This window comes from Pterocles gutturalis, unplaced genomic scaffold (assembly GCF_000699245.1).
Source record: "Pterocles gutturalis isolate BGI_N339 unplaced genomic scaffold, ASM69924v1 scaffold16161, whole genome shotgun sequence".
Taxonomy (NCBI): domain Eukaryota; kingdom Metazoa; phylum Chordata; class Aves; order Pterocliformes; family Pteroclidae; genus Pterocles; species Pterocles gutturalis.
The window spans coordinates 26,838-54,788 of record NW_010098111.1 but is presented as its reverse complement, the minus strand read 5'-3'; the positions used below and the strand labels follow the sequence as shown (position 1 = coordinate 54,788).

General features: G+C 39.3%; 1 protein-coding gene across 1 annotated transcript in view; it reads right to left on the bottom strand.

Annotated features, from left to right (window-relative positions):
• The window catches only part of KANSL1L (KAT8 regulatory NSL complex subunit 1-like), a 58,482-nt gene that overhangs the window by 9,623 nt on the left and 20,908 nt on the right, over positions 1–27,951 (bottom strand). The window contains 7 exon segments of the mRNA XM_010087816.1: positions 513–637; positions 2,378–2,502; positions 4,722–4,859; positions 5,288–5,398; positions 9,506–9,668; positions 20,721–20,922; positions 25,652–25,773. Of these exon segments, the coding sequence (XP_010086118.1) occupies positions 513–637; positions 2,378–2,502; positions 4,722–4,859; positions 5,288–5,398; positions 9,506–9,668; positions 20,721–20,922; positions 25,652–25,773 (986 nt within the window).

Below are 27,951 nucleotides of genomic sequence, written 5' to 3'. Positions count from 1 at the left end.
ACTACCTTGTTTTAGCAATCTAAAGATGTTATTTAAAAAAAAAAAATAAGCTTATTCTGTATCAGAATGGATACATTTTAAAAATAGATGCTAAGCCATTTCTGTTTAACTCACTGAAAATAGTTAACTATTTTCTTACGAGCCATAACACACAAAAACCACAGCAACCTCCAAATAGCTATGCAGAGCATGTCAGCAATATGGCACACTTAACGCCGCGAATATCACTACAATTAAGATGATATAAAGCTATTTCTATTTTTAGCCAGTCTGGGCATCTGCTACCTCCCTGTGTGTATCAGACTATTTCCCTTGTGCTATCAGCTGTCCAGTCATCCCACCACTCCAGTCACACAAATTGAAGTGCAGAGAAAAAAAAAGAAAACCCTAGCGCATGAGAAGATCATCTTAATATTTTAAAGTTAGCTAACTGCACATTAATGATATTCTCAGTTAGGGTTCTCATGTTCATTTTGGTATTTTCATTGCAACTGTGAAGGTCATGAACAAACCTTGGGGTAAGGATTTCTTTGTACTGTAGTTTCTCCAGCTTCGATGGTGCCACCAGTGACATTGGAATGACAATGTTGTCTATATCATAGGAGCTCTCGCTTCTCAACCTTCTCCTGGAGTTGTTCTGTAAGTAAGAGATTCATCAGCTTAAATCATAGGAACTACATGTTAGCTGGAGAAACAGAACTGCACAAGGAGAAAGTCTGTTACTTGAACATATTTTATAGTGGCTTAATGACTTCTGCCTTACCCCCCTCCCCTGATGGAATCTCAGCAAATCTTAAAACTATCTCAGCTCTGAGATTTACTTCTTGCTGGCATAACTCTTACTGAAATCAGTGGGAGTTTCCTTTCCTTGATCTCAGTTACAGTTAATTCTGAAGACTTATGAGAAGGTTGAAGTTAATGCTGCCTTCTTCATAACGTTCAGTCTACAAAGATGACCTTCTATTATCTGTCTGCTAACCCGTAACCCAAGTGGTTCTTCAGTGTGATACAATTAAGAATTTCAAAAGAATGAAGCTACATTTAGCAGAGAATAACAGCCTACATGGAAAGTGGTTTTCTGAAGGATGTGCAAAAGACAGAAATGGAACTTCTTTGCCATGATCATAGTAGGATTCCTGGTGGTGTTCTCTGCCCACTAGTGCATAGAACCTACATGGGTCAAAAACTGATGTTCCCAGATTACAGGAGAAAGTTTAGTCTAAATCATGATACATTCCCGTACAAGGACAGGCACTTAAAGGGGGCTACAGGAGAGATGAGGAGGGACTCTTGATCAGGGAGTGCAGTGACAGGACAGGGGATAACAGTTTTAAGCTGAAAGAGGGCAGATTTAGATTAGATATTAGGAAGAAATTTTTCACTGAGAGGGTGGTGAGGCACTGGCCCAGGTTGCCCAGGGAAGCTGTGGATGCCCCATCCCTGGAGAGGTTCAAGGCCAGGCTGGATGAGGCTTTGAGCAACCTGGGCTAGTGGGAGGTGTCCCTGCCCATGGCAGGGGGGTTGGGACTCAATGATCTTTAAGGTCCCTTCCAACCCAAACCATTCAGTGATTCTATGATTCTGTATTTCAAGATCTCAATTTTAAGCTGAACTTTAACAGAATCAGTCTATCCTAAAATGCTCATTTTAGTGTTTGACAATGGTCTGCTCAAGCAAGGGAAAAAAGGTGGAGTGTGCATTGCCAAAATTGCGTCAGGGATGCAGATTTAAACTTGGCTCTCCAGGAGTCATCACCAGATTGAAATATGACGACTTACAGAGCATCAGTATACCACTAGTCTTAGCATGACTTTGGGACTGAAATCTGAATATTATTATGAAATTCTCAATTAATTCCAACAAAACAAGTGTGTTTCTGCAGAAGAACCAGATCCAGAGCTGTGCTGCTCCCAACAAATTTATATACCAGAGACTTTCCCTCTAGTTCTGTACAAAATGTTTTAAATGCTCAAGCTGAGAGTTAACAAATTCTGTGACTACATTTGCACCATGAAGCAATTTTATGTAGCTCCATCAAGAAAAGCGTGTCATCAGAGCCCTTACATAAAACTGGGAAGATCAATCACAGTATATTCAATTAAATTTGTAAAAGAAAGGTCCAACACCAATAAACTAAACTTACACTCCAGTTATATGATTTGCAAAATTCTTTTACAAGCAAGTATCTGTTTTAGTTAACACCACATACTCCATCTGAAATAAATTACTTAATGTAATCCACTTAATTCACTGCAAAAATCCTCTGTACTGTGATTTAACACTAAATCAGATCTAAAAGTCATGTGGTTTTGGATTATTAACTTGCACAACTTTCTGTTGATATTTCTGGTAAGACGGTGATACGTTTTTGGTTTACCTGTGATGAAGTGCTGTGAGTGGGCCTAGACATCGCATTGACATTGGTCACGGCAGCAAAACTGCTATGGGATTCTGGTTCTGCATGTTGAAAGGAGAATGTCTCAAACCTAGTGTTACGTTCGCCTGTCACAAAAAATAATAATTAAAAAATGCATACCGGCTGTTGTCTATTAGACTAAAGCTATTTTTCCATACAGTAATAGTACAGTAATTTCTAGAAGCCCACAGCTAACCACTCAGGATTTAACGAATACTATAAAAAGCCATCTAAATAAACACTTGTTACTCATCCTGTCATTGTTATTCCACAAAACTCATCCCTCTCCTTCTATGAAGGATTTCTTCTCATGGAACCAGCTTCGTACAGGCAAATCCTGCTTCTTTTTTGCAGCAGCTGCCACAGGCTACACACACAGCAAATGCAACCAGACTTGGAAGAACGCTCCTCAGTGTTCCCTAGCAGCACCTCCCCAGCTGGGCTGCAGCTCACTAACGGACGAGTTCACTAAACCCTCACTGACAGCTTCTTCCTTGACAAATGATAAAACAAAATTGTCAGCAAGGGTAACAAATAAAATTAGTTTCTAGATCTCCATGTGGTCCACTGCTCCAGACAAATCATAATTCTTGTTTACTCTTATTCAGTCCCAGTGTTTAGGGGGAATGCACCCATGTTCTGCCTTCCTTCTACCTTAATTTCCAGTAAGAAAAGAGAACTCAGATTTAATGTACCAATAAAAAGAATCCCAACATGGAAAAAGAGGTAAGACTGATCCTGAAGACTTTATTGCACAGGCTGGGTCAAGGACATGAACGTTCATCTCCCAGGCAGCTCTGCAACTCCCTGGCACACAGCTTTTATTTTTGGCCCTGTTCACCAGGCTGACCTTCCCCATGGATAATTTCTCCTAGACAGAGCCCAAATTAGGAATAAATATGTAGTACTACACCCGTAGCCCTAATAAGCTAGAACTTCTGCTGCTACTCACGAATACACCACACAGCAGTTTTCTGGCATTGGGAAACTGTGATCCTCATGATAAAAGGCTGCTTTTTTTTCTTCCATTAACTCAAATAACTAAATACTACTGGCAGAAGACGAACTGTAACTTCAAAAGGTTTATAGTAAGATGTTTTCTCTCTTACTAGTGCTCCCAAGCTGTTGGTCTCAGTGTGTATGACACTGCGCTTACGCAAGTGTGGTTGCAAGAAACGCCATGTCAGCATCTGCCTTCTGGGAACCAGTGACTGGTTAGCAGAGCGGGTGGCATGGAAAAAGGGATCACTGATGGGGACAGGGCACAGCGCCCCCCAAAGACAGGCACAGACCATAAGAGAAGACTGTACAGCAATGGGGAGGACTGGAATGCACAAGGGGAATGATGCAGAGAAAAAAAAATTTAATCTAAACCAGAGACAGTTTTGGTCTGTCCAAAAACACCTTCTACTCTCTCCTGTAGCTTTTTAATCAATAGGGTCTTTTGGTTTGGGGCTGTGGTTTGGTTTTGGGTTTGTTTCGTTGTTTTTTTTAATCATAATTTTTTGTTTATTTCTGCTGTAATTCCCATATCATATCCCACCTCTATTACAAGGTTACACTAGCAGTTTTACCTGGATATGCAACAGAAGTGCATTTTTCCGCAAATTTAACTGATCATTTATATCTTTTACTTCTTGCTTAGGGAAAATTTTGAACTAATATAGTTTGTCCTCTTATTCAGTGATTTATTTTCTTCAACTGTCTTGTGAGGAATTTTGCCAAAAGTTTTCCAAAAGCGTACATAAAATAATCTGTAACAGAACCTGTTTGGTTTCACAATGGTGAAAACACTAATTATAAGCACTGGCTACCCACAAGTCCTCTTAACAGTCTGGAAGGAAATGAGAACCATAAATGACAGTATACAACAAATGAAACATAGCTCACCAAAGATGCCAGGAATAGGAAATGTTTGCTTGGCCATGATTTGACAGATAACTTTGCAATTCAGTCTGTTTCACTGACTACTATAAAAAAAACCCTTCTTATTTAAAATAATGACACACAGTATTAGAAAAACACAGATGGACTGCTGAGCAGTTTCCTTTAAGAGTATTCAAAAAATAAAATACAGAAGCTTGTAATATATACTCAGCAAGCAAGAAAAATACTACTATGCTTTAAAACAGAATATTATTTTCATGGTGTCATAAGTCCATTTCTTCACTCCTGTAAAGGTTCATACAGTATCCTTTTTGGAGACAATTTAAAATTAATTCTCAAAGCCCACTGATAACAAACTGATTTATACAGCACATATTTTTAAAGATGTAATGCCATCTTAATAGCATTTTTCTCTTACCTACTGCTGTCTCACTTAGATGTCTTTTCTTTCTTCCTTCTGACAGCTGGTCAGATGTTCCTGACACTGACTGAGATTTGGAATTGGATAAACAGACACTGCTCCATTGTTTGACAGAAACATTATGTTGATTATAGCCTACAACAGAAAAAGCATGTATCACGTTGAAAACTTATTTTCCACCAGTGCAATTTACAGGCAATCTCAACTGCTGAACTATTCATAATGGAAAAAAAACAGACTTCTGATAGGAAACCACATAGTAAACAGTACTGTAGTCAGGCACCGGTGACTGCAGAGAACCCATGGTCCAAACTTCCCCGCCTTGTATCAGTGCCCTCTCATGGCTCCAATGGGATCATATCAGTGCAACAAAGGAGAACCCGACACTGTGGTCTGGGAAGAAATTCCTCTTTCACCTAAAGCCTTAGCCGGTTACTTTCTCTGATAACCTACTTTGTGGTAAGTTTATAAACTGAACTTCTTCAGGGCAGAAAGTACTGGAAAATGACTGAAAAAGACTGAAAAACAGTCTTGCAAATATTAAAATATTTTGCTTTACATACCATTGTCTGAAGATACTTTAAACTCCACTCCCAAAGATGAGGTATCAACAGGATCTCCTTTGATGTCATCCTTCCTTAATAATGTTTCAAAGTATATGTGAAGAGGAATATCTAATTAAAAAAAAAAATCCAAAGGGAACGGAGTCTATATCAGAAAGACGGCAAGCTGTGAGCCAATGAATTCTGCATCATCACTAACAGTCTAGGAATCGATTACACAACACTATGTAATATAATCTATGAGCAATACTGCTGCCTTGCGTCCTTCAGGTCACGAAGAACGGCAGCATTGAGTAACTTGTGTGAGGACCAACTGCTTGTCTATGTAGCAGCAGTGTCTTCACAGGGTCAAGCCGAAGACAATATAGGAAAACATGCCCTGAAACTGGTGAGAGCCAAAGGAAAACTCGATGACAGTACCTCAAAAAAGCCCAGCCAGACATTTCAAAGAAGATAGTTATTGTATGAGTGTTATCCTCCCCTATAGGCAAAGAACTATAGTTTCTAGTATCAGTTATCTAGGTAGTACACAAGATAATCTCCAGTAATTACCTAGAGGTAAGATCTCAAGGTACCTATCATACTATTAGCGGAAAGTGAGAGCCATGCCATAGTAAAAACAAATCCATTTGTAGCTGTGGAGCTATGCGGCCATATGTGCTGACCAGGGCAGTACGCTTATGTGGTTCCAAGCTCTCCAGAACAAAGAGCTTCTATGGGCTGACAAGACAACTTGGATCGAGGTAGGACTCAAACCAAAGGAATAGTCCTGAACAAATCCCAGATTAACAGCACTTTTTTTGGTGTTCAAAGTCAAAGTAAGAAAAAGCAAGGTTGTCTTATTCTGGAATGAACTATGGCTGTACCTGCAATTACTCCAGTATTGTTCTTCACAAAAACAAGCTATGGAAGGTATCAAGTGAAAGTAAGACTGGAATCTTCCCCTCTTGACTAACTCCTGCACAAAACCCAGCAAGGCAGAAAGCAAACAGTGCACTTTTCCTGTAATCTGAAAAGCCTTCAGTTCAGCCTTTTGGGTACACGTAATTAATGCTTTTGGAAATTGTTACTGCTGGAAGCCTAGAGGTAATTTCAAGGTACATTCCTTCTTTTTCTCTCTGGCAAAGGCTACAGGAGGGCAATGCAATTCATTTCCCGAGGGAGTTCTAACCAAGAATTAGTCTGCAAAACATCTCAAGTGGTAAGGAATTTCCCACTGTTGTAAGGCAGGAAGGCTTAAGAAAAACATGTTTCTGTATGAAAAGCCTTGCTGGAAACAAAGCTACAAGAAAGAAGAGAAATCTAGTAGAAATAAATATGTCAACCTAAGAAGCAGGCTTAATGACTATTATGTTCAGAACGAGAAGAGGTCTAAGAGCAGGGCCAAAGTGTGGGCATTAAACTATTTTTGTTTACATACAACCCTAGCCTCATGTGCCTTCAGGACTTGCCTGGACAGAAACTCTCGACATATTTTGCCAACTAAAAAGAATAATTTATTTCAATTTGATACGGATCCAACTAGATATTTTGTCACAAGACTAAAGGTGACCTGTAAAAGGTTGTTTCCCCCCAAGGTTTTTGCTGTGTTTCCCATTCTGCTTCTGAGTAAAACATAAAGTAGGTCTGAAAGGTTTATTAGTCACAACATTTAATTAAAGAAATAAGCAAAACATTTCTCTTGGTTTGTTTTTTTTTTTTCCTGGGGAATCACCTGGATGTCTCAGAGATTTTTTTATTATGTGCTCCTATATCTTAATTAAAAGGGCAGGAGTGTTTATTACAGTTTATCCACAGGCTAGGTGCAGAAATGCCAGATGCCAGGAACCAAACTTCTTAGATGCAAACTAAAATTTTCCAGTTATCAAAGTGCAAGTCTAAAGCGGTACTCTTATGCTCAAGGGATGCTTCAATCACTGATGTATTTTTGGTCAAGACCCTTGGTAATATGGAAACTCTGAAGTCAAGACTTAGAACTGTAAGGACAATTATACTTCCAAAAGTGAGTATACTAGTGAGCCAGTCACACAACAACATATTTACTATGTTGCCTGCAAATTATGATTCTCTTTTGAAAGTAAAAAATAAGAGGGTAAGCACTTCAAAAGTAAAAAACAAGGTAGAAGAGAGAACCACATCTGAACCTTGAATGTGAATCCCTCCTCGCTCTCTGAAAATTCAAACTCTGAAAGGTTAAAAATGAAACAAACACCTATAATAATTTTTAACACACAGAGGAAATTAAAACTAAAACCTTTTATTTTACTCTGCTGACAAACTTTTTTTTTTTTTTTATTTGGAAGAGAGCAATAAAAAATGTGGCCATGCTACAAGCAGTATTTTAAGAGAAGTAATCCCTCTGGAAAGGGATAACCAAGGAAGCTGCGAAGAAAACATGAGACTGAATCAGGCAACCTAACCAAGTTGGAAGATTTCTAGCATGCATTTATTCACAATAATTCTTTCACATGAAAGAAAATAGCAAACGGACTAGTGGTCTTCATGAGGAAGCAGAGCAGAGACAGCAAACTACACAAAGCACAGGCTAGAGCATGAATCTAGCCACCCTCAAAAGCAAGGACTGCATCTGAGCAAGAGACAGTAGGTCTACCACTTTTTTCCTGTCTTAGGAAGGCAAAGGCTTCTTGAAAAGAGAATAAATATTCCTCAAAAGAAAGATGTTCTTGGTATTGGAATGAAGCTAAAATAACATTTTCCTTCCTCCACCCTGGTAAAGTGACCAACAGTAGCAACTGAGAGTCTTTCAGTTTTTTTCTTTTTATGATGCTTAGAGTTGTCTTTTTTCAAGAAAAGAAAATGTAAATATTCTTGCTAAATTTCCTAGTCTCCCTTAAAAGTAAGGTAGGAATAAATGCAAGAGGCATGGCCTTGTATGACTATCCTTGGACACACTTCTAAAGAAACACTTAAAAAAACATCCCAAAACATACTCTGTGGTGCAGTGAACCTTGCATAGAAGCAGAAGCAAGGAAACGATCTCATTAGTGCAACAAGCTGGCAGTCACCCAGAAGTGTGTGGGGACAGCTCTCTGCAGGGATTTGGGAACTACTGTCTGAACCCCCGGCTCCTGTCCAGCAGGGCTGACAGTCACAGGGTAAGTGATGAAGAGTGTGTGTAAAGAAGAAAGATTTAAGAAGTGTTCCACAACAGAGTCCTGCTGACTGGCATGTTTGCTGTTGTGCTCCTGGAGCGAGTGTCTTCTTCCCACTCTCTGCTCCTCAAAATAATCTCATCTTCATCTTTACATGGGATGTAAACCCCCGTAAGCCTGCAAGAGCTGAGACCTTCTCTGGATTCTATGTCCACACTTGGATCTTCTTTATTGGTCAGCGATGAGTCCTCTAAACCCAAGACTTACTTTAATCCCTGATTGCCATACCGGCTGGAGAGTATACACGGTCATTCTGGGAAGATGTGGATTTGATTAAAGACTCAAGCAGTTCCATGGAATTCCCAGCCTCCCATTCAGGATTATTTTGTGGCAAAGCAGCCCCCCAGAATAACAACATTCCTGTACCGGTCAGCAACTACCTGGAAATAGTTTTTTTTCTTAAAATAATAAAAAAACACAAACAAAATACAATAGTATGAATCCCTTTTGCTGGTAACAGCACTTAATACGCTATTTTGAAACATGAAGTGCTGTCAAGTTGCACCTGCACTAGTTTCAGGGCTAATAAGAGTCACAAAAACCATCATCTGCATTGTTGTTCAAAAGGATAAGATGACAGAAGCCATAAACTTCAAAGATCAGCAAAAATGCTGACTATCACAAAAACAATTAGAAAAACTAAATAAAGCTTTTTGGGCCTAGTCCAAAGGGCCTGAACTGAAAGTCGCTCATGAGAACAACACAACCAAGGTAAGGTAGTGTGCTGGCAAAAGCACCATCTAAAGGACTAACAATGACTCAATTAGACATACCATGAAACATGCAAAAACCAACTTAACCAAAAATTTTCCCCTGACCAGTTTTCTTGGTTGTAATCACATTACTGGAATGTGCAACCTAGGTGGTGTACTTTTCAAATGTCAGGATGAAGTTAAGAATTTTATTTAGTCTAAACTCATAGTTTGCCAGTGTGAGATTTTCTGTAGGAGAACTGAGTTCTAAAAATCAATGTTACTCCATAAACTCTACAGCTCTCACGAGCACAACCATCCTCTGGTAGAGGCACTGCATTTGAGTTACTTACCTGAAGGGAATGATAAGACCGGATGGAAGGAAGAGTCCAGCTCTTGCACATAATCCAGTATTTTAGGTTCTGCACTGTACTCACTACTGCTGAAAGCAGAGGCTGGCACCATACATGGTAACTGAGTTTTGTATGGAAAGGAGGCATCTCTAGATGGTGAAATCTGCAAGGATACACAGAGCCAACCAAAGGTTAACTTCTTCTTTACCCGCTTCCTTCAAATTAGACCAGAGGAAAAATAAAAAATAATCTGAGTGACACTCTTCAATATGAGAAGGTGAAAAATATTCCTACAAACTTCAGATAGTCTAAATATGACTTGCCTCCACTTATCATGGACTATGGCACACAAAGAATTAAAAAATACCCTTCAATTAGGGCCAGGGAACAGCTGCTAAAGTTTCCAGAGAAAACTTAACTGTTTCCAATCGTTATACTGATATATCCTACGACAAACAAACACCTCTTAAAATTCCACTCCAGCACAATAGGCATGATATAGATGCACAAACAAAACTAACACCAGACTAAATACAGTGGTCTCCTCTGTTTATCCCCTCAGTCTTAGTAAGATTTTTAGTATCGATATCTCTAGACAGTTTAAGCTCATACATTTTAATGCAAGACAGTATTAAACATTTTGAGCACAACATGTACTTACACAAAGCAAAAGGGCAATTTCCTTACTTTGTTATAATTTAAATGTCAGATAAGCAACACAAATAAAGGAAGATACAGAGCAATAAATATGGAGAGGGATGCATTAAGGATTGATTAATAGGTAGCAAGAGAAATTACTAGAAAGAGAAAAGCTGTGAAGAAAGATTAATTTAGCTGCTTATTTCAAGGCTTGTTAAAGTACGTAAGGTAAAATGATGGATCGCACAGAACTGGCAGGTGTGAAGCATCAGGACACCAAGGCAAAAGGCAGGGGGGGGAAATTGGCAGCAAAAAGCAAGAGAGTGCAGGCAATATACCGAGCTCTGAAAGACAAAAGAACTGGATGTGATACTACAGGGCAGCAGTCAACAGCAGTTGATGCTTCACAATAAGCTACAAAAACATCACAGAGAAATAGTCTGGTGTATGCCACTTTCAGCCTTACTGGGTACCAGCACTAGTAACCCCAAAGGTACTGGCATTTTTAAGGGCTTCCATTGGTTTTGGAAACTCTTGTCAAATGCTGCAGAATCCTCTAAAGGGGAAGGGAGAGAAGGGGGGGCACACGGGTAATTGGAGGTTCTAAGCATAATGCTGCGCAAACTGTCACATTTATCACATCCTGAAAAAGGATTCCAACATAAAAAAACCTGTAAGAATGAATATAACTTCTTGTTTTTCTTATGACTTTTTATGGAACGAAAAGGAAAACATCTAGCAGTTGCATCGGAGGCAGGACGATCAATACTCCAGGCTGTATTCTAGTGGTGTCACTCATCTGTTAGGGATGCAGTGATTATGCCCACCACATAAAATCCCCTTCCACTTACTGAAATCAGCTTCTGTCAGTATTCACAACCCACACCATGGCAGAAAATACCCCATTAAGAATTTCCCCTTTCCATCTCGTCCCTTCTTCTCACTCGACAAATTCCCTATACTGGTATTGTACTGCAGGAACTATTACAATCAAGTCAGCATGTTATGATGCTGGAGCAGAGGAGACCCTGCCACAGTGGCGGTGGTTGTATTTCACATGTATTTTTCACAGGAGAACGTTAACAGTCCTAAATCCACCTTGATCTCCATACACAGGTGTATGCAGTGGTACTTTCAACTTAATTTGGAAAGAATCTTTTTCTAGCCTAGGACTCCCTTCAAATCAATGTTCTGTTATTCTCCTGTGACAGACATATGGGACTCTTCATCTGTTAAACATCCAGAAAGTGCTGGCAGAACTAGGATCTGTGTTTGGAAACACTAAAGGGATAAATGCTAAAGCACATTTAATATTTTCCACTATATGGATCATTAAACTAAAGCTTAAAGAGCTTTTAGGTAGTTGCTCTACCTTTGATGCAATAAGGACTTGCTTTTCAAAAATAAACAAAAGTATATTTCCTCTTGATATTTGGTTTTTAGAAATGAACAAGTTCCCTCAATCTCCACTATTTAAGCTGCCACTGCATCCCCTCCACTTGCGTTTTTTTATATTACAGAAATGAATACACATTACAGTAAATGACAAATTTCTCATTCTTTAAAAAGAAATCCCCAAACACTAATCAGTAAAATTACCTAGAAAATATATAGATAAAAACATGTACAGACATCCAGTCCTTTAGTCCTTACTTGCTTTTTCTTGCTTTAATTCACTTTCGTCCCAAACACATTCAGAATATAGCTTAAAGCTAAGCCTGCTCAAAACCATGCACACATGGTCAAATAACTTCCACAATCTCAATCTATTTTGAAAGAGTATTAAAATCCAATTACCAAAATTGGTAAACACCAAAATCTTCTCATCCTGTCTGTGGCGGGAGTTACAAAACTTTACGCCTCAATTTGTGCATTATGTCCTTGAACGCTCTGGCATCAACACTTAAATAATTATGTCTTTCATTAAGTCAGCTCGGAATTCAAAAGAAAATAAGGACTTATACTGAAGCAAGAGTAATTTTATTCAAATACCTGTGAAGTTACTAGAAAAAAGCTAAAAAAATGTCAGTGTCTGTGTTCCTAGTTACTAGATCTGTTTTAAATTTCTGATGGAGTAGTTTTCCACTGGAAAATGCTGAATTAGTGAAATCATGATGTTTGTCAGGAATGTCAATTTAATAAACTCTTAATGAAAAAATTTCTGAAGCCCTTCATTCTGGAATGAAAGTGTGTTGCTCGGTCAAAAAAGGGCTTCAATCTTATTGAAGCAAAACTGAAGAATAGTTTTTTGGAAAACTTAACTCTCCTCCCTCCCAATTCAGTATAGAACACAGTCTATAACCCAACTGGCTTTTACAGCAGTTAATTACTGATTTTGTAATACAACAACAACAACAAAAAAATCACTAAAACCCTGAAAACAACCCCAAAAATATATCCATTGAAGCCACAGCAATGACAAGTGGTTTTGTGAAAACCATGGCACACAGCTTTTAAAAGAGGGGCCTCTGCAGCAAGCCTGACTACAATGCCAACCCTTCAGAAGGCGAGAGATTACTAAACTCTTATCAATTTTTCCCCTGATATACTATACCTCGTACATCTCCTGGAACATTTTTCTTCATTGATGAAATACAAAACCTCATGCTTCCTGAGCTTAAGTAGATATGAAGAATAACATTACATTAAACTGACTCTATTAAAGAGGAGAAAATTCACTGTATTTAAGAGGAAATCAGAAGTGTGCAAGCTTTAAATCTTCAACTAAAATAGCAGCGCTGTTTTAAACTTCATAAGAAATGGTGTCACCAACAGAATATAATTTTCTAGAGTATTATGAATTTTAATCTTGTTGGACTTTTTTTTCCCCTTAGTACTGTTTTACTGGGTCACAGAAAACCTAGTGAGCAATTTATTTTTACATTGAAAACTATTCTTGCACTTGCTTGTGATAAACTGACGCATTAGACAAAGCATGACTGGCTCATGCCTCTGTTCTAGAAGGGTCAAAAGGCTGAACAGTACCAGCTAACCACCCTTCTGCAGAGAAAAAAGTCTGAGCCTATGAAGCGTGCCATAATTGAGAAGAAAAATGTTTTGTCCTCCCAGTTAAAAATTCTGAAGTGAATACTCATTTCATGGTTTCAGCTACTGATCCCTAAAACTCCTACCGTTTTTAGACACATGCCTAAGTGTAACAGTACAGAAAGCCACAGCTCAATTACACCAATATGTCTGAAACCAGTAAGTTAATTAAGTTAGCTGAAATACACTCTGCTGAATACCTGTCACGTCTGCTTCAGATTACTCTCATAAACCTGAAAGAGGCAAGGAAAAATCATTTATTCTCCCTACACACACACACACTCAGAACTTTTCAGCAATATCAAAGAAGAGATATCCCCCTCAATATTAAAAGCTGTTCTTCAGTAAATGAGTAGCCAACTAAACTGCAGAGACTTAACTGTGGGATCCAAGAGAATCACCGTTTGCGTGGCTGATGCATTCTCTGAGCACTGAACGCACTGCTAACTTTTAATCCTCCAGAAGTGCTTCATAAAGCTCAAACCAAGAAAGCACTGTGTTACCTGCTTGCTTTCGTGCTTTAGCATCTGCCTTGAAGACCAGCCCGCTTCTCCATGGCTGCCCTCTTCCACACACGACAGTCTGCCCTAAGCAGAGCTGTGCCCCTCTGGTAGAACATACAGGTAAATGAAACGTCTTACTTCACAAGCTCAACATCAGGAGCTCCTGAGTGCAGAGTGCTTTTAGGAAACATACAATACATGGACAGTGAAAGGTTAATCTGAAAGCCCCAAAGACTTTCTCTCTCATCAACAGGTAGTGGAGGGAGAAGGTGGGCAAAGCATCTAAGACATCCCTGCATGGGAAAAGTGCGAACAGACGGTGCTGACAATACATACTACAAAACAGAGCCTCCCTTCCAGATGAAATTTCTATAGATGTCAAACGGACAGACCTTTCCCATGCACTTGCCTGCAAATCTATACACAGGTCAGGTACAGTGAAGCAGGCTGCCCTGGGACGTAAACAAATTGGTCTGCCCCTGGCCCCTCTGAAGCTGTCAATAAGGATGAAGTGGCCGATCCTGTGGCAGAGACCAGTTTTTCTAGAAACGGAACTGAAACTTTAATAAAACACTGACAACAACTTACTTGGCATCCAGCTTGTCTCAAATTCAGATTTTCAGTCAGTGTCATAAAAGGAGTGGTAGCTTCTACCCTGCTCAAAGGCCACCCACCACCTCTAAGTATACATGGAGTGCAGTTTTTTTAATCCTGTTAGAAGCCTATGGGAGATGGACTTTCACCTGCTCTGTGGGAAATGTATGCTGTCCGCAACATCCTAAAACAAAGAGCTTTTGTTCAACTAGCAAATCAATTGAAAAATCAAGGTTAGTGCTTAATCTTTGACCAGTTTAATAAACCAAAAGAAGGAAAGACTTGTTAACCCACAGGGATATATTTTGAAAAACGCCATGTAGAAATGTGATCAGTAAAACACTAGAGAAATATCATAAGCCACAGGTGCACGACTGTGAAAAGCACACTATAGGTTTTTCATTCTGGAAAACAACAAATTTGCAGGCTGACTGGCTTGCCATAAACCACACAAAGGATGGATTTAGTTCCACTGGCAGTATCACTGTATCGCAAAGATAAAGGTGTTCTCCCTCCCTTCCTCCCCAGTAGACAACAGTCTTATCACACACTCAGAATAGCTGAATGTATGGGAATACTTCCTTTTTTCCCTTTCAGGTTTTGTTCTTTTAACTAATTTTAACCTTATTTTAAACTTCCAGAGTTAAAATAGTAATTTTATCAACTATTATTTTCACTTACAAATTTGGTAAACTATAACCAAGGGGTTATCCTCTGCAGACTGAGACATCCACAGAGGTACTACACACCACTTTCATCAAAGCAGGATGCATCCTCTTCTTGAAACCAGTTAGCAAGAGACTTGGCAGCATAACAACATTCCCTGTATTCACGGCTTTTTAGAACTCGGCAATGCTAGGAAACTATGCAGAAGCAGGTGGCGGAGCCAATAACTAGGGATACCAAGGAGGGGGATGACAACCAGTACACTCCTTTCAGTGCAACTAAGGGGAAATAACTACTTCACTGTGTGAAAGGAAAAACTTCTAGTTGGCTACTGAATAATATGCTTGATAGTTACTGCTCCAGACAGTGCTGTTTCTTTATTTCCAGACTGAGGGAGCTAGAGAAAGCAGTAATCAGTAACAGTCACACAAATGCAAATAAACCACAACACCGGACAATATCGCAGAAGAATTGGGATTGTATTCTAGGAAAGAGGTGCTAAAATATTTGCCCTCACACAAACATCACCTGACAGAAAACAGGATACAACTTCCATACCGAATGCAACATTCTGACTAAGCACCTTGTTTGCACATACACTCCCTGTCCCTTATTCTCCTTTTCTCTAGCTACAGACCACTTGCAGGTAGCAGACATTTAGCAGGTAACATAAAGACTCTGCATGCTGGGTGTAATACAAATTATAAAAGTGCATATACACACACACACTCTTCCCTAAAACCTGAAAATTAACAAGACCTGGTGAAAGATCCGTATGTGTTTATTAAGTGGCATCTATAGAAAGTGCCACTGGCCCTAAGCATGCACTGGGAAAGCAGCAGGACACAAAAATCATTGAACTGGCGTGAGAACTAGATCAAAATAAGAAACCCAAATCCTAGAATTTAAATAAATTTTTCCTGTCTGTTTCAGAGCCTTCTGGAGAAGCACTCACTCCCCCCCCCCCCCCTTTTTTTTTTCTAAAACCACTAAATGAAAGCAGATATTCTTATGCTCTTACTTAACTCCTGTTCGAGACTGAAGAGAAAAAAATGTGGCAATACTCAACTGCAAGAGCTGGCAACATTATACCAATTGTTTGCTTGTGGTATCTCAAATGTAAGCTTTTGCACCTCAGTTCCCAACTTTCAGGGTGTTGGCACTGCTACAAATTTGAATTCCAGTTTTCTCCAAGTGCCTCAGTCCACAGAACCACCTCTTCCTCTAGCAGGTAGAGATACAAACACAATGAGAATTTTCAGATTAAAAAAACCCCCTGTGCTCTCCAACCCTGCAAAGACACGGATAGCACCAAAATGTACAGTACTCAGATCTTGCTCCTCTTACCTTTAGTAGCAGCTGTATAAAGTTTTAATAGATTAAAACACTACCTGACAAAAAGAAGTGAAACTAATGTCATTAGTTAGGATGTTAAATGGGAAACTAACAAAACGCACTGGCAAAATAAATTCCTTGTTACTAAAAAACCCTGCAACAAGCCACACATAAAATGCTAAAAAACAAAACATCAGGACATGTCAGCTAAGCAAAGACCTCTCTGAGAGTATGACTAGTAGCAACACTTGTCTGCTTTTAAACAAACTCAACAGAACTTTTGATATCTCATTGATAATTCAGTTCCTCCAAGCTTAGGCAAAAAATAACCAGAGATACTATAGGTCCTCACTGCAGGAAAAGCATTTGCAGGAGCAACCAGGCTTTGGAGAATCCAAAGAAATTATTCAATTGGAGCTTGTCTTAAAGTCCTGACACTGAGCTGCCACTTACAGATTTTCTTGGTTTTAATCTTTCTTGCTTAGTGTTAAAACTTCATTATGTGCATTTTACAGGAGGAAAAAATGACCCAGAGGTTGTTTGACTTTCCAGCTGTAACAATACAAACAAATGGTGGATCCAACCTCTGCCTGCAAGCAAATGTCCTCCTACTACACCATGCCTGCAGTTCACTCCTTTATGTTACCCTGCATGCAAGTTTTAACTTTATCAAAAATCATGCTGAAGAAACACACCACTACAATCGCCTCCTCTAGACTGAAGCATAGACTGCAATCCCAGGGTTTATTGTGCACCTGGATTATTCTGAGTGGCCTGTGCACTGACTCACAATCAATAAATGGCCTAACTTCTTACCAAGTTATTTAAATAATGAAAGATACAAAACAGATTTCACAGCCAAAAGATGACTCACAGATCAACTGCCGTACTTACTCAGAATGAGGGGACATGCAGATTTGGCCCCAAAGGGTGTTTCAAGTTCCCGAGCGTACTGGATGGTGACAGACAAACCAAACATGCTGCATCCTGTTTTATTTATCCCCGCTGCGGTCTAACTGTCTTGTAGATCTGGCAGGTCTTCTAGAATTTCAGAGAGTTCTGTGTTTTCTTTTATATACTGTTATATGTAAGCATTATTTAAATACCAGAGCAGGGGAAGGTGTAGTCCTCTTAAGAAAAGAAATACAGCGAAGCAGAGGACAATACAGGGCATCTCTCAACAGGCACTGGGAGGCTACTTAGGTCACTAAATACTCAAACTTTTGACAGCACTGTAAATGTATGTGGCATGGCAGTAGATAAGAGAAAAAATGTGGCTGTCTTCCCAGTGACCTTAGGAACTGGCAGATGGGATAGCAGTTCAGTATCATACTTTACTTTTCCTAACATGGATGCTGGGGGCTGGAGGAGGAGATGAGCTTCCCAAAAGAATCTGAAGAGATCTGAAGAAAAACACTCTAAATGCCATTCCATGCACAAAGGGTACAACCAGTCATCCCCCCCAAAAAACCCAAATTCCTCAAAGTTATCCCAGCATTTCTTAATCGCCCACAGATTGGAAGTCTGCATTTCGCTGTGATTCTCTGGTCAGAATTTTTTAGTCATCGTCTGCTCAGATTACTCTGCAGCAGGGTGGCATCGCTCATCAGAACTGCCAGGCGCTTGCCCACTGGCTGTTTGAACGAGGCACTGTGAGAAAGCTTGTGCAGGAGCTATGAATCTTCTCCTCAGACTTTGGCAAGCTTGTCTCTGTTAACTCCACATCTGCTGCAGGGAGGTGGCAGGAATTCTTCCCTAGCTCCAGCTTGCTCTCAGGCCAGTGACCTTAAAGAAATGTGGGTCCTCACAGCTCATGGTACCAGGGGCTATATAAATATGTAAAACTTGAAGAAATACAGGAGAAGCACTTGCTAGAGATGGCACAGTAACATTACATTAAAAATCCAACTCTTTTCCAGGCTGCCAAGAAGTAACTCATTTTTCTCTGAAAGGCCAGAGAAAATATGCTGCATTACTACTGGGAATATAAATGCATTTTCAAAGAAAACTAGGTACCAATCCCAGATGCCATTCCCCATTTTCATCCTTACCCTTGGACATCTGCCTAATCTAGCAATCAACCTGGGCTGACAGCCCCTGTTCTTCCATCACACATTGTGCAATCTCCTCAACAGCTGGGTAACCAAGTGTAGCAAGTGCGAGGCTGAGAAAGTGACAGGGACTGTTAGAACAAGATTTCTTGAATGAAAAGATACACTGATGATGGCTCTTAATTCAAAGACTCGATACCCATTTAGGTTTGATTGTCAGAATGTGCTGGAAATGTCCAGTCCAATTTTATCACTTACTTGCCCAGCAGGATCCCCGATACTCTGTTTTTAACCAACACTGTGTGAGAGGCTTTGTTCCTTGCTCTGTCTGAATTTTGAAAACTTTAATTGAGTTTGGCACTTACATGAAGCCTGAAGCTGACAGCTTGATTGCTGCCACCACCTCTTCTTTTCTCCAGGAACATGAGCAGAATTTATCTGTAGCACATGACGCAGTTTTCCACACGGCCTCTCAGTTAACTTCCCCGTGGAGAGGATGCTAGAAAGCAGAGTCTAAACACAGCTGAGCCGAGAGCTGCCGTAAGCATAAACAACCATAAACAGCATTCCCTACAGGGGTTTTTACCACACTGTCTTTGGGACATCTCTGCACTTTCAGTACAGAGACACTGGAGCTAACGAAGTATGTGATAAGCCAGCACTAGAAATGTCAAGAGCATGGAAGAGACACACAGTTGCACCAGATTCAAAACTTGAAGTCTCAACTAGTAACTTAAAAACACACTTCTTGATTGCAGTTTACTATCAAAGGTAAACTACAATTTTATCTTTTTAGTCTACAAATCAAGGTAAACTACTGAGCATGCAAAGCAGCTCAGCTCTATGGCTAGTTGAAGAAAAAAAATGTAAACTCTGCTTCATACTCCTGCTGCTGGGCTGCAGAAATTAAGTTTCTGTTTACAAGCTTCTACTGTTATTCTCTGAGCTGCACTAATTCTGGCCCAGTTTACAAAAGACAGCAACATAGGCAGCACTCTCAGAAATATGAAATTCTTGAGCCTGCAAGACGCAGGCTTCCAGAAGAGCCTGTTATTTAAAAGTAGCATCTGGAGTGGAAATCTCTCATGTTTAAGTAGAAGGAAGGGAAAGTCCTGGAGTCTCTTCCTGAGGAGCAATCTCCAGAGCTGCAATGAGCACTTGTGGTACTGGAGGTGCCAGTCCAGGAACAAGGCCTCCAACCTCTTTATCAGGACATGGATTGAATGGGAAACAAGGAAGTTCAAGTCAGCAACAGTCTCCTTGGTTAATGCAAAGAAAATTAAAAGCCTGAGTGTCTAGGAGGTAGAGCTCCCTAATTCTAACCCTCCACCGCCACCCTCCACCGCCACCCCCCACCATCAACCCTCCAGACAGGCTGCCAAATTTTTAAGCCCCGCTGCCAGGATGCTGGGAAGTCAAGCTAATAAGAAGCTGGACAGTTTTTCAATAAAACATCTTGCTAAAACTAGGACACTTCTGCAATTTTGCAGAGGATGCTGAATCAGCACGCTCGCAAAGAGCATCATTGCAGGGGAAATTTCTCCCCAGACCACTGGTACTCTTGGTAAATCCTAGACAGTTCACCGAGGAGACATGGAGATCTCTCTCAATATAACATACTTTTAAAAGGCAAAGTAAAATGAAGACATTAAAACCGCTTGGGATTAACACTGCTCTAAAGAATGAGTTCATACCATGTCTGCTCCCAAATTAGACTGTTGCTTTAAGCACCACAGCTAAACTCATTATATATTCTTACCAGCAGTACGCTATTAATATCAGATGTGAACAGATATGCCTCGCCCTGCACAACAGACAATGTTTTTTTTTCCATTTTAAAATATTAATTCCTTTGTAATGTGGAAAATTTTAAGAGTTTTAAAGCATTCATAAAGTGTAATGAAAAAGGCAATATAGCTTATCAGGAACAGCAAAAAACGGAAACAAGATTAAGATATTGCAATTTAATTTCCTAGAAAATAATGTGCCACCAGCTGTGTAAACTTTCTTGTAGCTAAAACAAATATTCTGAAAACAAGCAGGCAGCTGATTTACACTGTAGCATGTTTCCTCAGCAGTCAAGCCTCCCAAAGAAGCTCTCAACTTGTTTCTTAGACTGTACAAAGGCTTTAAAGATAGCCATACAACAAACTGATTTGATAAGCAGGACTCTGAGCAATCTTTAATTTTTATGTTCAACTCATTAACTCTGAGCTCCTGCTGACACAGCTAGCACTACCGCCACACACACTATACGCTCCCTGAACATAACAAATAACTAGCACAGCATGCGCTATTCTTCTGACATACCAGACAAGACACATGCAGACTCTATCAACCAGACTCTGGTTTTGTTGCCTGAAGAGAGAGACGAGGGCCTACCTGCCGATTCCAGTAACAGGCACCATGCATTCTGTAGAGTTTCCTCTTCTGGAAACTATGGAGTGGCCTTGTTCGGGCAGATGCGCTCACACTAGCCACCGAAAGAGATCTTAGTCTTGTTCTGTCTCTTCTTCTTTTCTTGATGTGCTGATGATCAAGCAACCAGCTGCTCGAAGAGGATACCTCTCTGTTGTCTGAAGCTCTGCAATTTCATGATTTATGGGGGGAAGAAATACGAAAAGTTAAATGCACTCCATGTGCACAGGCCAAGATTTCATACACTGATTAACATTAGCTATCTAATTCCAAGCAAATTTTATAAACACTAAAATGTTTTAGCGTACTGTTTCAGGAAACCATGTATGTGCTTCATTTGCTCGTTGACTAATTCTACATTAGGTCACAAAAGGAAGTTTATCATTCTTGTTCACCTTTCCACTCATGGAAACAAATGTCAAAATTAAGTTAAGCCCTCCAGCACAAAACGATTTTTGGTTTTTCCAAATTCAAAAACTCTCTTTCTAACACTTCTAACACCTATGAGCTTTAAGTTATCTACAGACTTACATTCCACTCAAGACAGCAGTTATGCTAACATAAAGGAGAGAAAGGCTCCTGCCCTAATACTTTTGAGATTTTCCAGTTTTGCTCAAGAATTGAAACTTAAGTAAAGCTTTACAAACCAGTGTCCATTCAGCATATGGGTTGCAATTCACTGTGAAGCATTTGTATCGAAATTAGGAACACTGCACACTTAGTTTAACCAACACAAGGCCATTAAACTTCACCTCCAGAGACATGCCAATAGAGCTCTTCAACAGAGCCCAAAGCCCAGCCTGAGGGAAGCTCCCTGGGAGGAGGGAAAGCCCAGCCTGTTTGTCTATCTTTAAGACCTAGCAAGTGGTTAGACCCAGATGATTTGTCAGAATTCAAACTCAGCTCCAGTTACAATGTGACTTTTTAAAACAAAAGCTTTGCTTTAACATTGTTTCAATCTCACCTGCATTTCCCCAAGTCTATCCCTTTCCAATGCCCCTAAGTGTTACAGCAACATCCCTCCACAACCTTACTTGCACGCATACTTGCTGTACCTACGTCCTTAGTAATATAGTATGCAATCACAAAAGTTACATGACAGCACAGGGCCAACAGCAGTAGAAAACTCTACACATAAATGTGTAGCAGCCTTGGATCACTCTCACCAACCTACAGCCTGTGTGCTCACCAGAACAAGGAACACTACGAGGTAAGAATTCAAGACAGCCTCCCTTTGGGTGGGAATGACTCATGGGAGTAAGGCACTTCACTTTCATAGGTGTCCTGATTTTAGTTTGTTGCTGTAGCAACATCTGCCTGCTAAGCTGAAGGCTTGCTGCAAAAAGCACTCAAGTGTGCATTTATTTTTACAATACTGAAGACCTCAACCGCAACTCTAAACTGCCTGGGAAGTGCAGGCAGATGAGATTATTTTGGCCTTGGTTCATAACAGGTTCATAACACATATCCTAGCCATCCTATGATTCTATCTGCACAAATGATTATTTTCTCTTATTAACTTTATCTGGCAAGTCACAGTCTTAGCAGTAGAGCTATAACACAAAACATGAAAATGAATTTATTACAAGGCCATTTATCAATCTTTTTTGACAAGTAGTATTCTTCTAACAGTTTATTTTTATTAAATAGAAGTGCTTGTTATGAAAGTGTGATTAAGCACGATCCCATGCTGTGCTGGTAACAAGGTTTTACAGGCTTGGATTTTGAGCTGTCCCTCTGACACATCAGGACTACCCCAATAAGCAACACGAACCCAATGAACAAAATGTGCTAATTAAAAGAGAGATGGTACAAAGTATTTAAAGGAACATATTAGTAAGTGCCAAGAAAAACCCCAAAATACTGAAGCATGACATTCTTAACACTAACACTGCATTTTTAAGGCTTGAGAAAGAAATACCACTTTTAAAGTCCATGCAAAAGACTTAAAATACTTTCTCTGACTTCTCAAGAACATTTTCTTTGTATTTATCTGCTTCAAAGTTAGATGGTGCCAAGCCCAACTTCGGGACTTCCACATACCTCCCTCGTCCATGAAAGACAACTGAGACAGGTAAATTAGAACAAAAAGCTCCTCAGTCTGTTTCTTCAACTTCTGCAATTCCTGCCTTTGTTCTGGTGGTCTATCCAGGTCTTTGATAACATCTCTTCAGTCTCTGACAGCTGCTCTATTTACCATCTTGCGCCTTGCAGTAACGCACAGCTCCATTTTCAGATGAAGCAGAGATCTCAGCTCTATGGCTTGGCGCTCCAGTTCAGAGCAGTATGATGTTCCTGACACTTGTGTAAATACGCTTCCCAGTCACAGGGGAAGGTTATCCATTTATTTTGATGTTAGTTTGGGTGTTTTTTCAAAATGTGATTCTACAGAAGACCAGATGTGAAATTCATGAATTTGCTGAAACCCTCCTTTAAAGGCTCACAGGTTGGCCGTCCTTGCACTGTATCCTAGCTAAAAAGCAGGACCTTACTCACAGATACACACATGCAGAGCAAGCTGTCAGACAGGTACTATTTTTACTAAAGTAACAAACTTTTTCATTCCTCTCGCCTGATAAGAAAGTGGTTCTCACTAGCTTAGGGACTTCATGCAACGCATCTGGCTAATCTTGGCATCTAGATTCAATTGAGCGAAGAAAAGCTACATAGAAAAAGGAAGCCACTAACGAAATTAGACCTTGACAAATGGCAATTCAAGGTCACCCACATTTAATCAATGAGGAACTGTACATGCACCACCACTTCTACTGGGAATAGCCCAAGTAACCAACCGTATTGCAACTCCATGATTACCAACCTACAAGCATCTCACACTTAAATCTACTTTAATCATGGACTATTTTATCTGTCACATCAAGTGCCTACAAGTAATTTCAATAATTTACTTAAGTAAAAATCGCTATCATCCCTATTTTTTCCTCTTCAAAACCAAAAAATCATCTTACTTTGTTTGATTTTGATTTCTGCTTACTCAAGTACTTAATACAGTCAGATTGAGCTCTAGAGAGAGTGAGTGGAGAAGCAGTCAAGAAATGGAAGTTAACTGTAGTACCTAACTGTCTGGATTAACTGAACATGAAACTACTACAATAACAAAATACAACAAAAACCTGAAACATACACAAAAAAACGAGGAGGCAGTGAATTTCCCTGCAGGATTCACATGATAACCACTCCATATCGTGCTTAATTATCTTCTTTAATAAACAGTATTTATCTGCAGATTTCAAAACTCTTCACAAGAAGTGAAAAATTAAAATTAACTATTTAACTGATTTTTAAGATGTTATCTAGAAAGGTCTCACTTGTCTCAGACTCCCTTCCAACACCTAACTCAACAACTCCAGTTTAAAGCTACAGCATTGAGAAAATCTTTCAAGTCTTCCCATTCTTCTTTGGGCTTTTGTAAGTCATGAGGAGAAAACAACCAGCCTCACAGAGAGTGCTCCAGAAGCAAACAACTGTGCTGCTCATAAAACAGAAAGAGAACTGATTTTGGACAGTGCCTGATAAATCAGAAGAGCAATGGCTTCAAGTTACATCATTAGAGTCCCTCATCCTGAAATCAATTTCATACACTCCTAAAAACATTTTTAAAAGCAGGAACCCTTCCTCATCTGTTTCATGAAAAAGTCACAGATGACTTCAAGACACAGCCTTCTAACAGTCTGAACTGCTCTCTTTTCCCACATACCCATCTATATTAGCAACTCCTTCGGGGTTATTTTTATTCCAAAAACTCAGAGGAATCTCCTGATTTTCCCCTGCATTATTGTAAACAACTGATGCATCAGGAGCAGGAATGCTATGTGACAGGACCCCTTCATCCTTAAATTTAGGGCACAGCCACACAATCGCTTTGGAACAGGTGGCAGTTAAAGAAGCTGCCCATCCAAGCTGCACATTACAGTCTCTTTGTGGGATGTTACAGCCCCTATCGCAAAGCTGCTGAAATAGACAGCATGGCTAGCTCTTCATGGAGCCAGGAAATTACATTCTGTTGCAGACACTGCCATAAACCCCCCAGGTCTATTCAGGAACACTTTCTTCATCCACCTGATCTTAATTAAGACCTATGAATAACAGCAACCATTCCATCCTCAAAAATCACATTACCAGCATCTCGGGAGACATAACCTACATACCTAGGTCTTTTGTAGGACAGGACTGTAGTCAATTACCTTAATGCTGTTTTGAGACTAATACTGATTACAGCCTGTACTATAGTTTAGAATCTTTGAATAAAAGATGGAATTACTAAGAAGTATGGAGTAGTACTGAGAAACATTTTTCTACAATATGAATTTCAAGCTGCTACAGTCATCCTGGAAGGTATACCCATCCAGAACAAAAGACCACAAATGGAAAAATATTATCTCTAAATTCACAGAAAAGTAGCTGGCAGAGATAAATTTGGCCTTGTATTGAAGACTAATGTGCTTAAAATTAATGAAGCTGCCACAAAAACCTAACACTGACCCATGCTGAGACACAGGCGACATTGTTTATGTATTCCACTAATGTACTAAAGTCTAGTTCGGTGCTTTTCCAGAAATGGTTGCACCCGTGATGACAGAATGCATTAAGTCTGAAATAATCAGAAGCAGTGTGTTATTTACTGTGTCCTTGCACTACTTCACAGATACATCCATGTTCCCATTACTTAAATGTACTTACAGTGAGTGCCTAATTCTATGACGTCTTTAAGAACAATGCAAAACCTACTACTTTCAGCCTTGCAAGGAAGACTTGACTTCTCTTGAAGCTTGCAGAAAGCAGCTCTCTCTTCTTGATTTACTACTGTAATGATTATCAGTTCTACATAAATTTACCAAAAGTTATTTCAAAGAAAATGGTATTGTACGGTCACCTACCTGAAGGAGATGCCATTGACCAGCTGTCTGTGCCTACAGGTCTTGGAAGAAAGAGATGAAGAAGCTGGAGACAGATTGAGTGGAGCAATGAGGCTGCTGATGATTTCACTTAGTTGTGCACTCTGGAAAAAAAAAGAAAAAAAAGGTAGACAGACTTTTATACAGAGTCAACATCTCAAAGGTCCTGGGTTTTTGCTGGTTTCCTACTTAGGATTCCAGTCGTGTACATCATGGAATAATCATATTTAGCTGCTTCTTGCGAATAATCAACAGTGACATGTTTTTTCTTTCACAATTATTACTTTCAACTATACCAAAGAAAATCCCCAAACACAAAAAGCCAACACAACCCTGAACCACCAGCCAAGGCCATTGTTTATACATTTGAATAAGTAATACACAACACACATTAGTGATTTTAGTATTTTAACCAAAGGTTTTTTAAAAAGGGAAAAGAAACCAGAACACTTTACGGCTGATATTACAACAGCTGCAGCCCAGAGCTGCCAACTGGCCTTTCAACAAGGGAAGAAAAAAAAAAAATCTGCTGTCTACTCATGGTACATTTTGTTCACTCAACGCCTTTCAACAAGGGAAGAAAAAAAAAAAAATCTGCTGTCTACTCATTGTACATTTTGTTCACTCAATGTATTCTTCTTGTTAAAAGAATCCTCTTCATTGCTCACTGTAGTTTGACAAAGGTATTTTTACAAAAGGAAGTGTAACTACAGGAGGGCTACTGTAATTATAGACAGAATAGAAAAAAATCTTCTGGTATCCTCAAAAATAGCAACAAGAAGCCCCCACCACACCAAAACCTGGACTTTCAGAACTCCAAAACAAATGCAGCTAATTTGTTACGATTAAGAATTACTCCTTATGAAGCAATGAATTGTGGACTGATTCCAGATAACATTTCACAATTATTTTTTGTTTTAAATGTCAAACCTTAAAGGCTATTCTGACAATAAACGTAGCTTTCTTAGAGGAAACTGTGTGCTGCACACTAAACAGAAATTAAATGTATTTGAAATAGCATACTTTTTTTTTTACGCTGTCAAATTATTTTGTAGGATTTTCTTTCAGAACTAAGATTGCTTAAAACAAGAATTGATAAAGGTTACCCAGTAAATTTTCCTTAGTGCTACAATTTATGCAGAAAGAGGCAGAAAAAATATTTTCCATTTCATTACAACTCATGTCTTTCCTGTTAATGTTTAAGTGATCCAGTTGGGTAAAAATTCCATGACAGAATAAAATATCTGGGGATAGATATTAAAGCACAGAACTAGCAAGTCAATTATAAAAGGAGCTGGACAAAGCAAACAGGATGCCAGTAAAATATTTAGCAGATTGATTTTAAAATCTCAACAGAATCCAATCTGTAAGGAAGAAAGTCTCTACTGAATAAAAAAGCATCAAAACAATGGCAGACTTCCAAAACACAAGGAAAGACATACATATTTTTTAAATGTTGCATAGCTATGAAAAAGACTTGAAAACAGCATTAATAAAAATTGCCAGGATGAGTCACTTTATATTCTTTATCATTTTTTTTAATTCACAAGTAAAATTAATTACTTTTAACAAAGAAATACTTTAACACAGGATTGAAGCATTCCGTGGGAATATCTGTAGATGTACTCTGGCCTACAGCATCACTACTCCCGACACTGAACAGGAAGAAACTCAGACTTTCAGAGTTAAGGTTGAGTTACAGAACTGATAGTCAAAAAGCAAATCAAACCCCAAAGCTTTTTGTGATGTCAAGAGAAGAAATCTGATGTAATCTGTGAGATGCCTTAAATGAAGAACACCCTTACTTCCAAGTAATTTTCAGATCAAAGTTCTCAGACCTCTGTTTGTAGCTACTTAGGAACCAGGAAACACGCTACTATTACTTTAATTGTCAAATGTCTTACTGAACGTGTGCTTTATTCTCCAATTACTTAAAGAGGGGACACTCACCACATTCTAAAAATCTCTTTGGTTTACCTTGTGCAATTGCCAGCACTGCACATATACATTTCCCGTTTCATTGCTTCCTCACTACTGTCTGTTGTGAATAAAATCTATCCAACAGGGGAAGCATTTTAAGAACAGGAAAGTATGACTATCAAATAAGAAAAATTGGCACAGAGATTCAGGAACAGGCATTAGAACCTAAAGCTACTTTTACCCCATTTTAAAAAAATGTGTATATGACCAAGAATTTATGTACAGCAGCAGAGCAACATACTAATGCACCATCCTGGCTTTGTCAGGTTTGCTTTACGCTAACTAGATAAATTCAGTCTGAA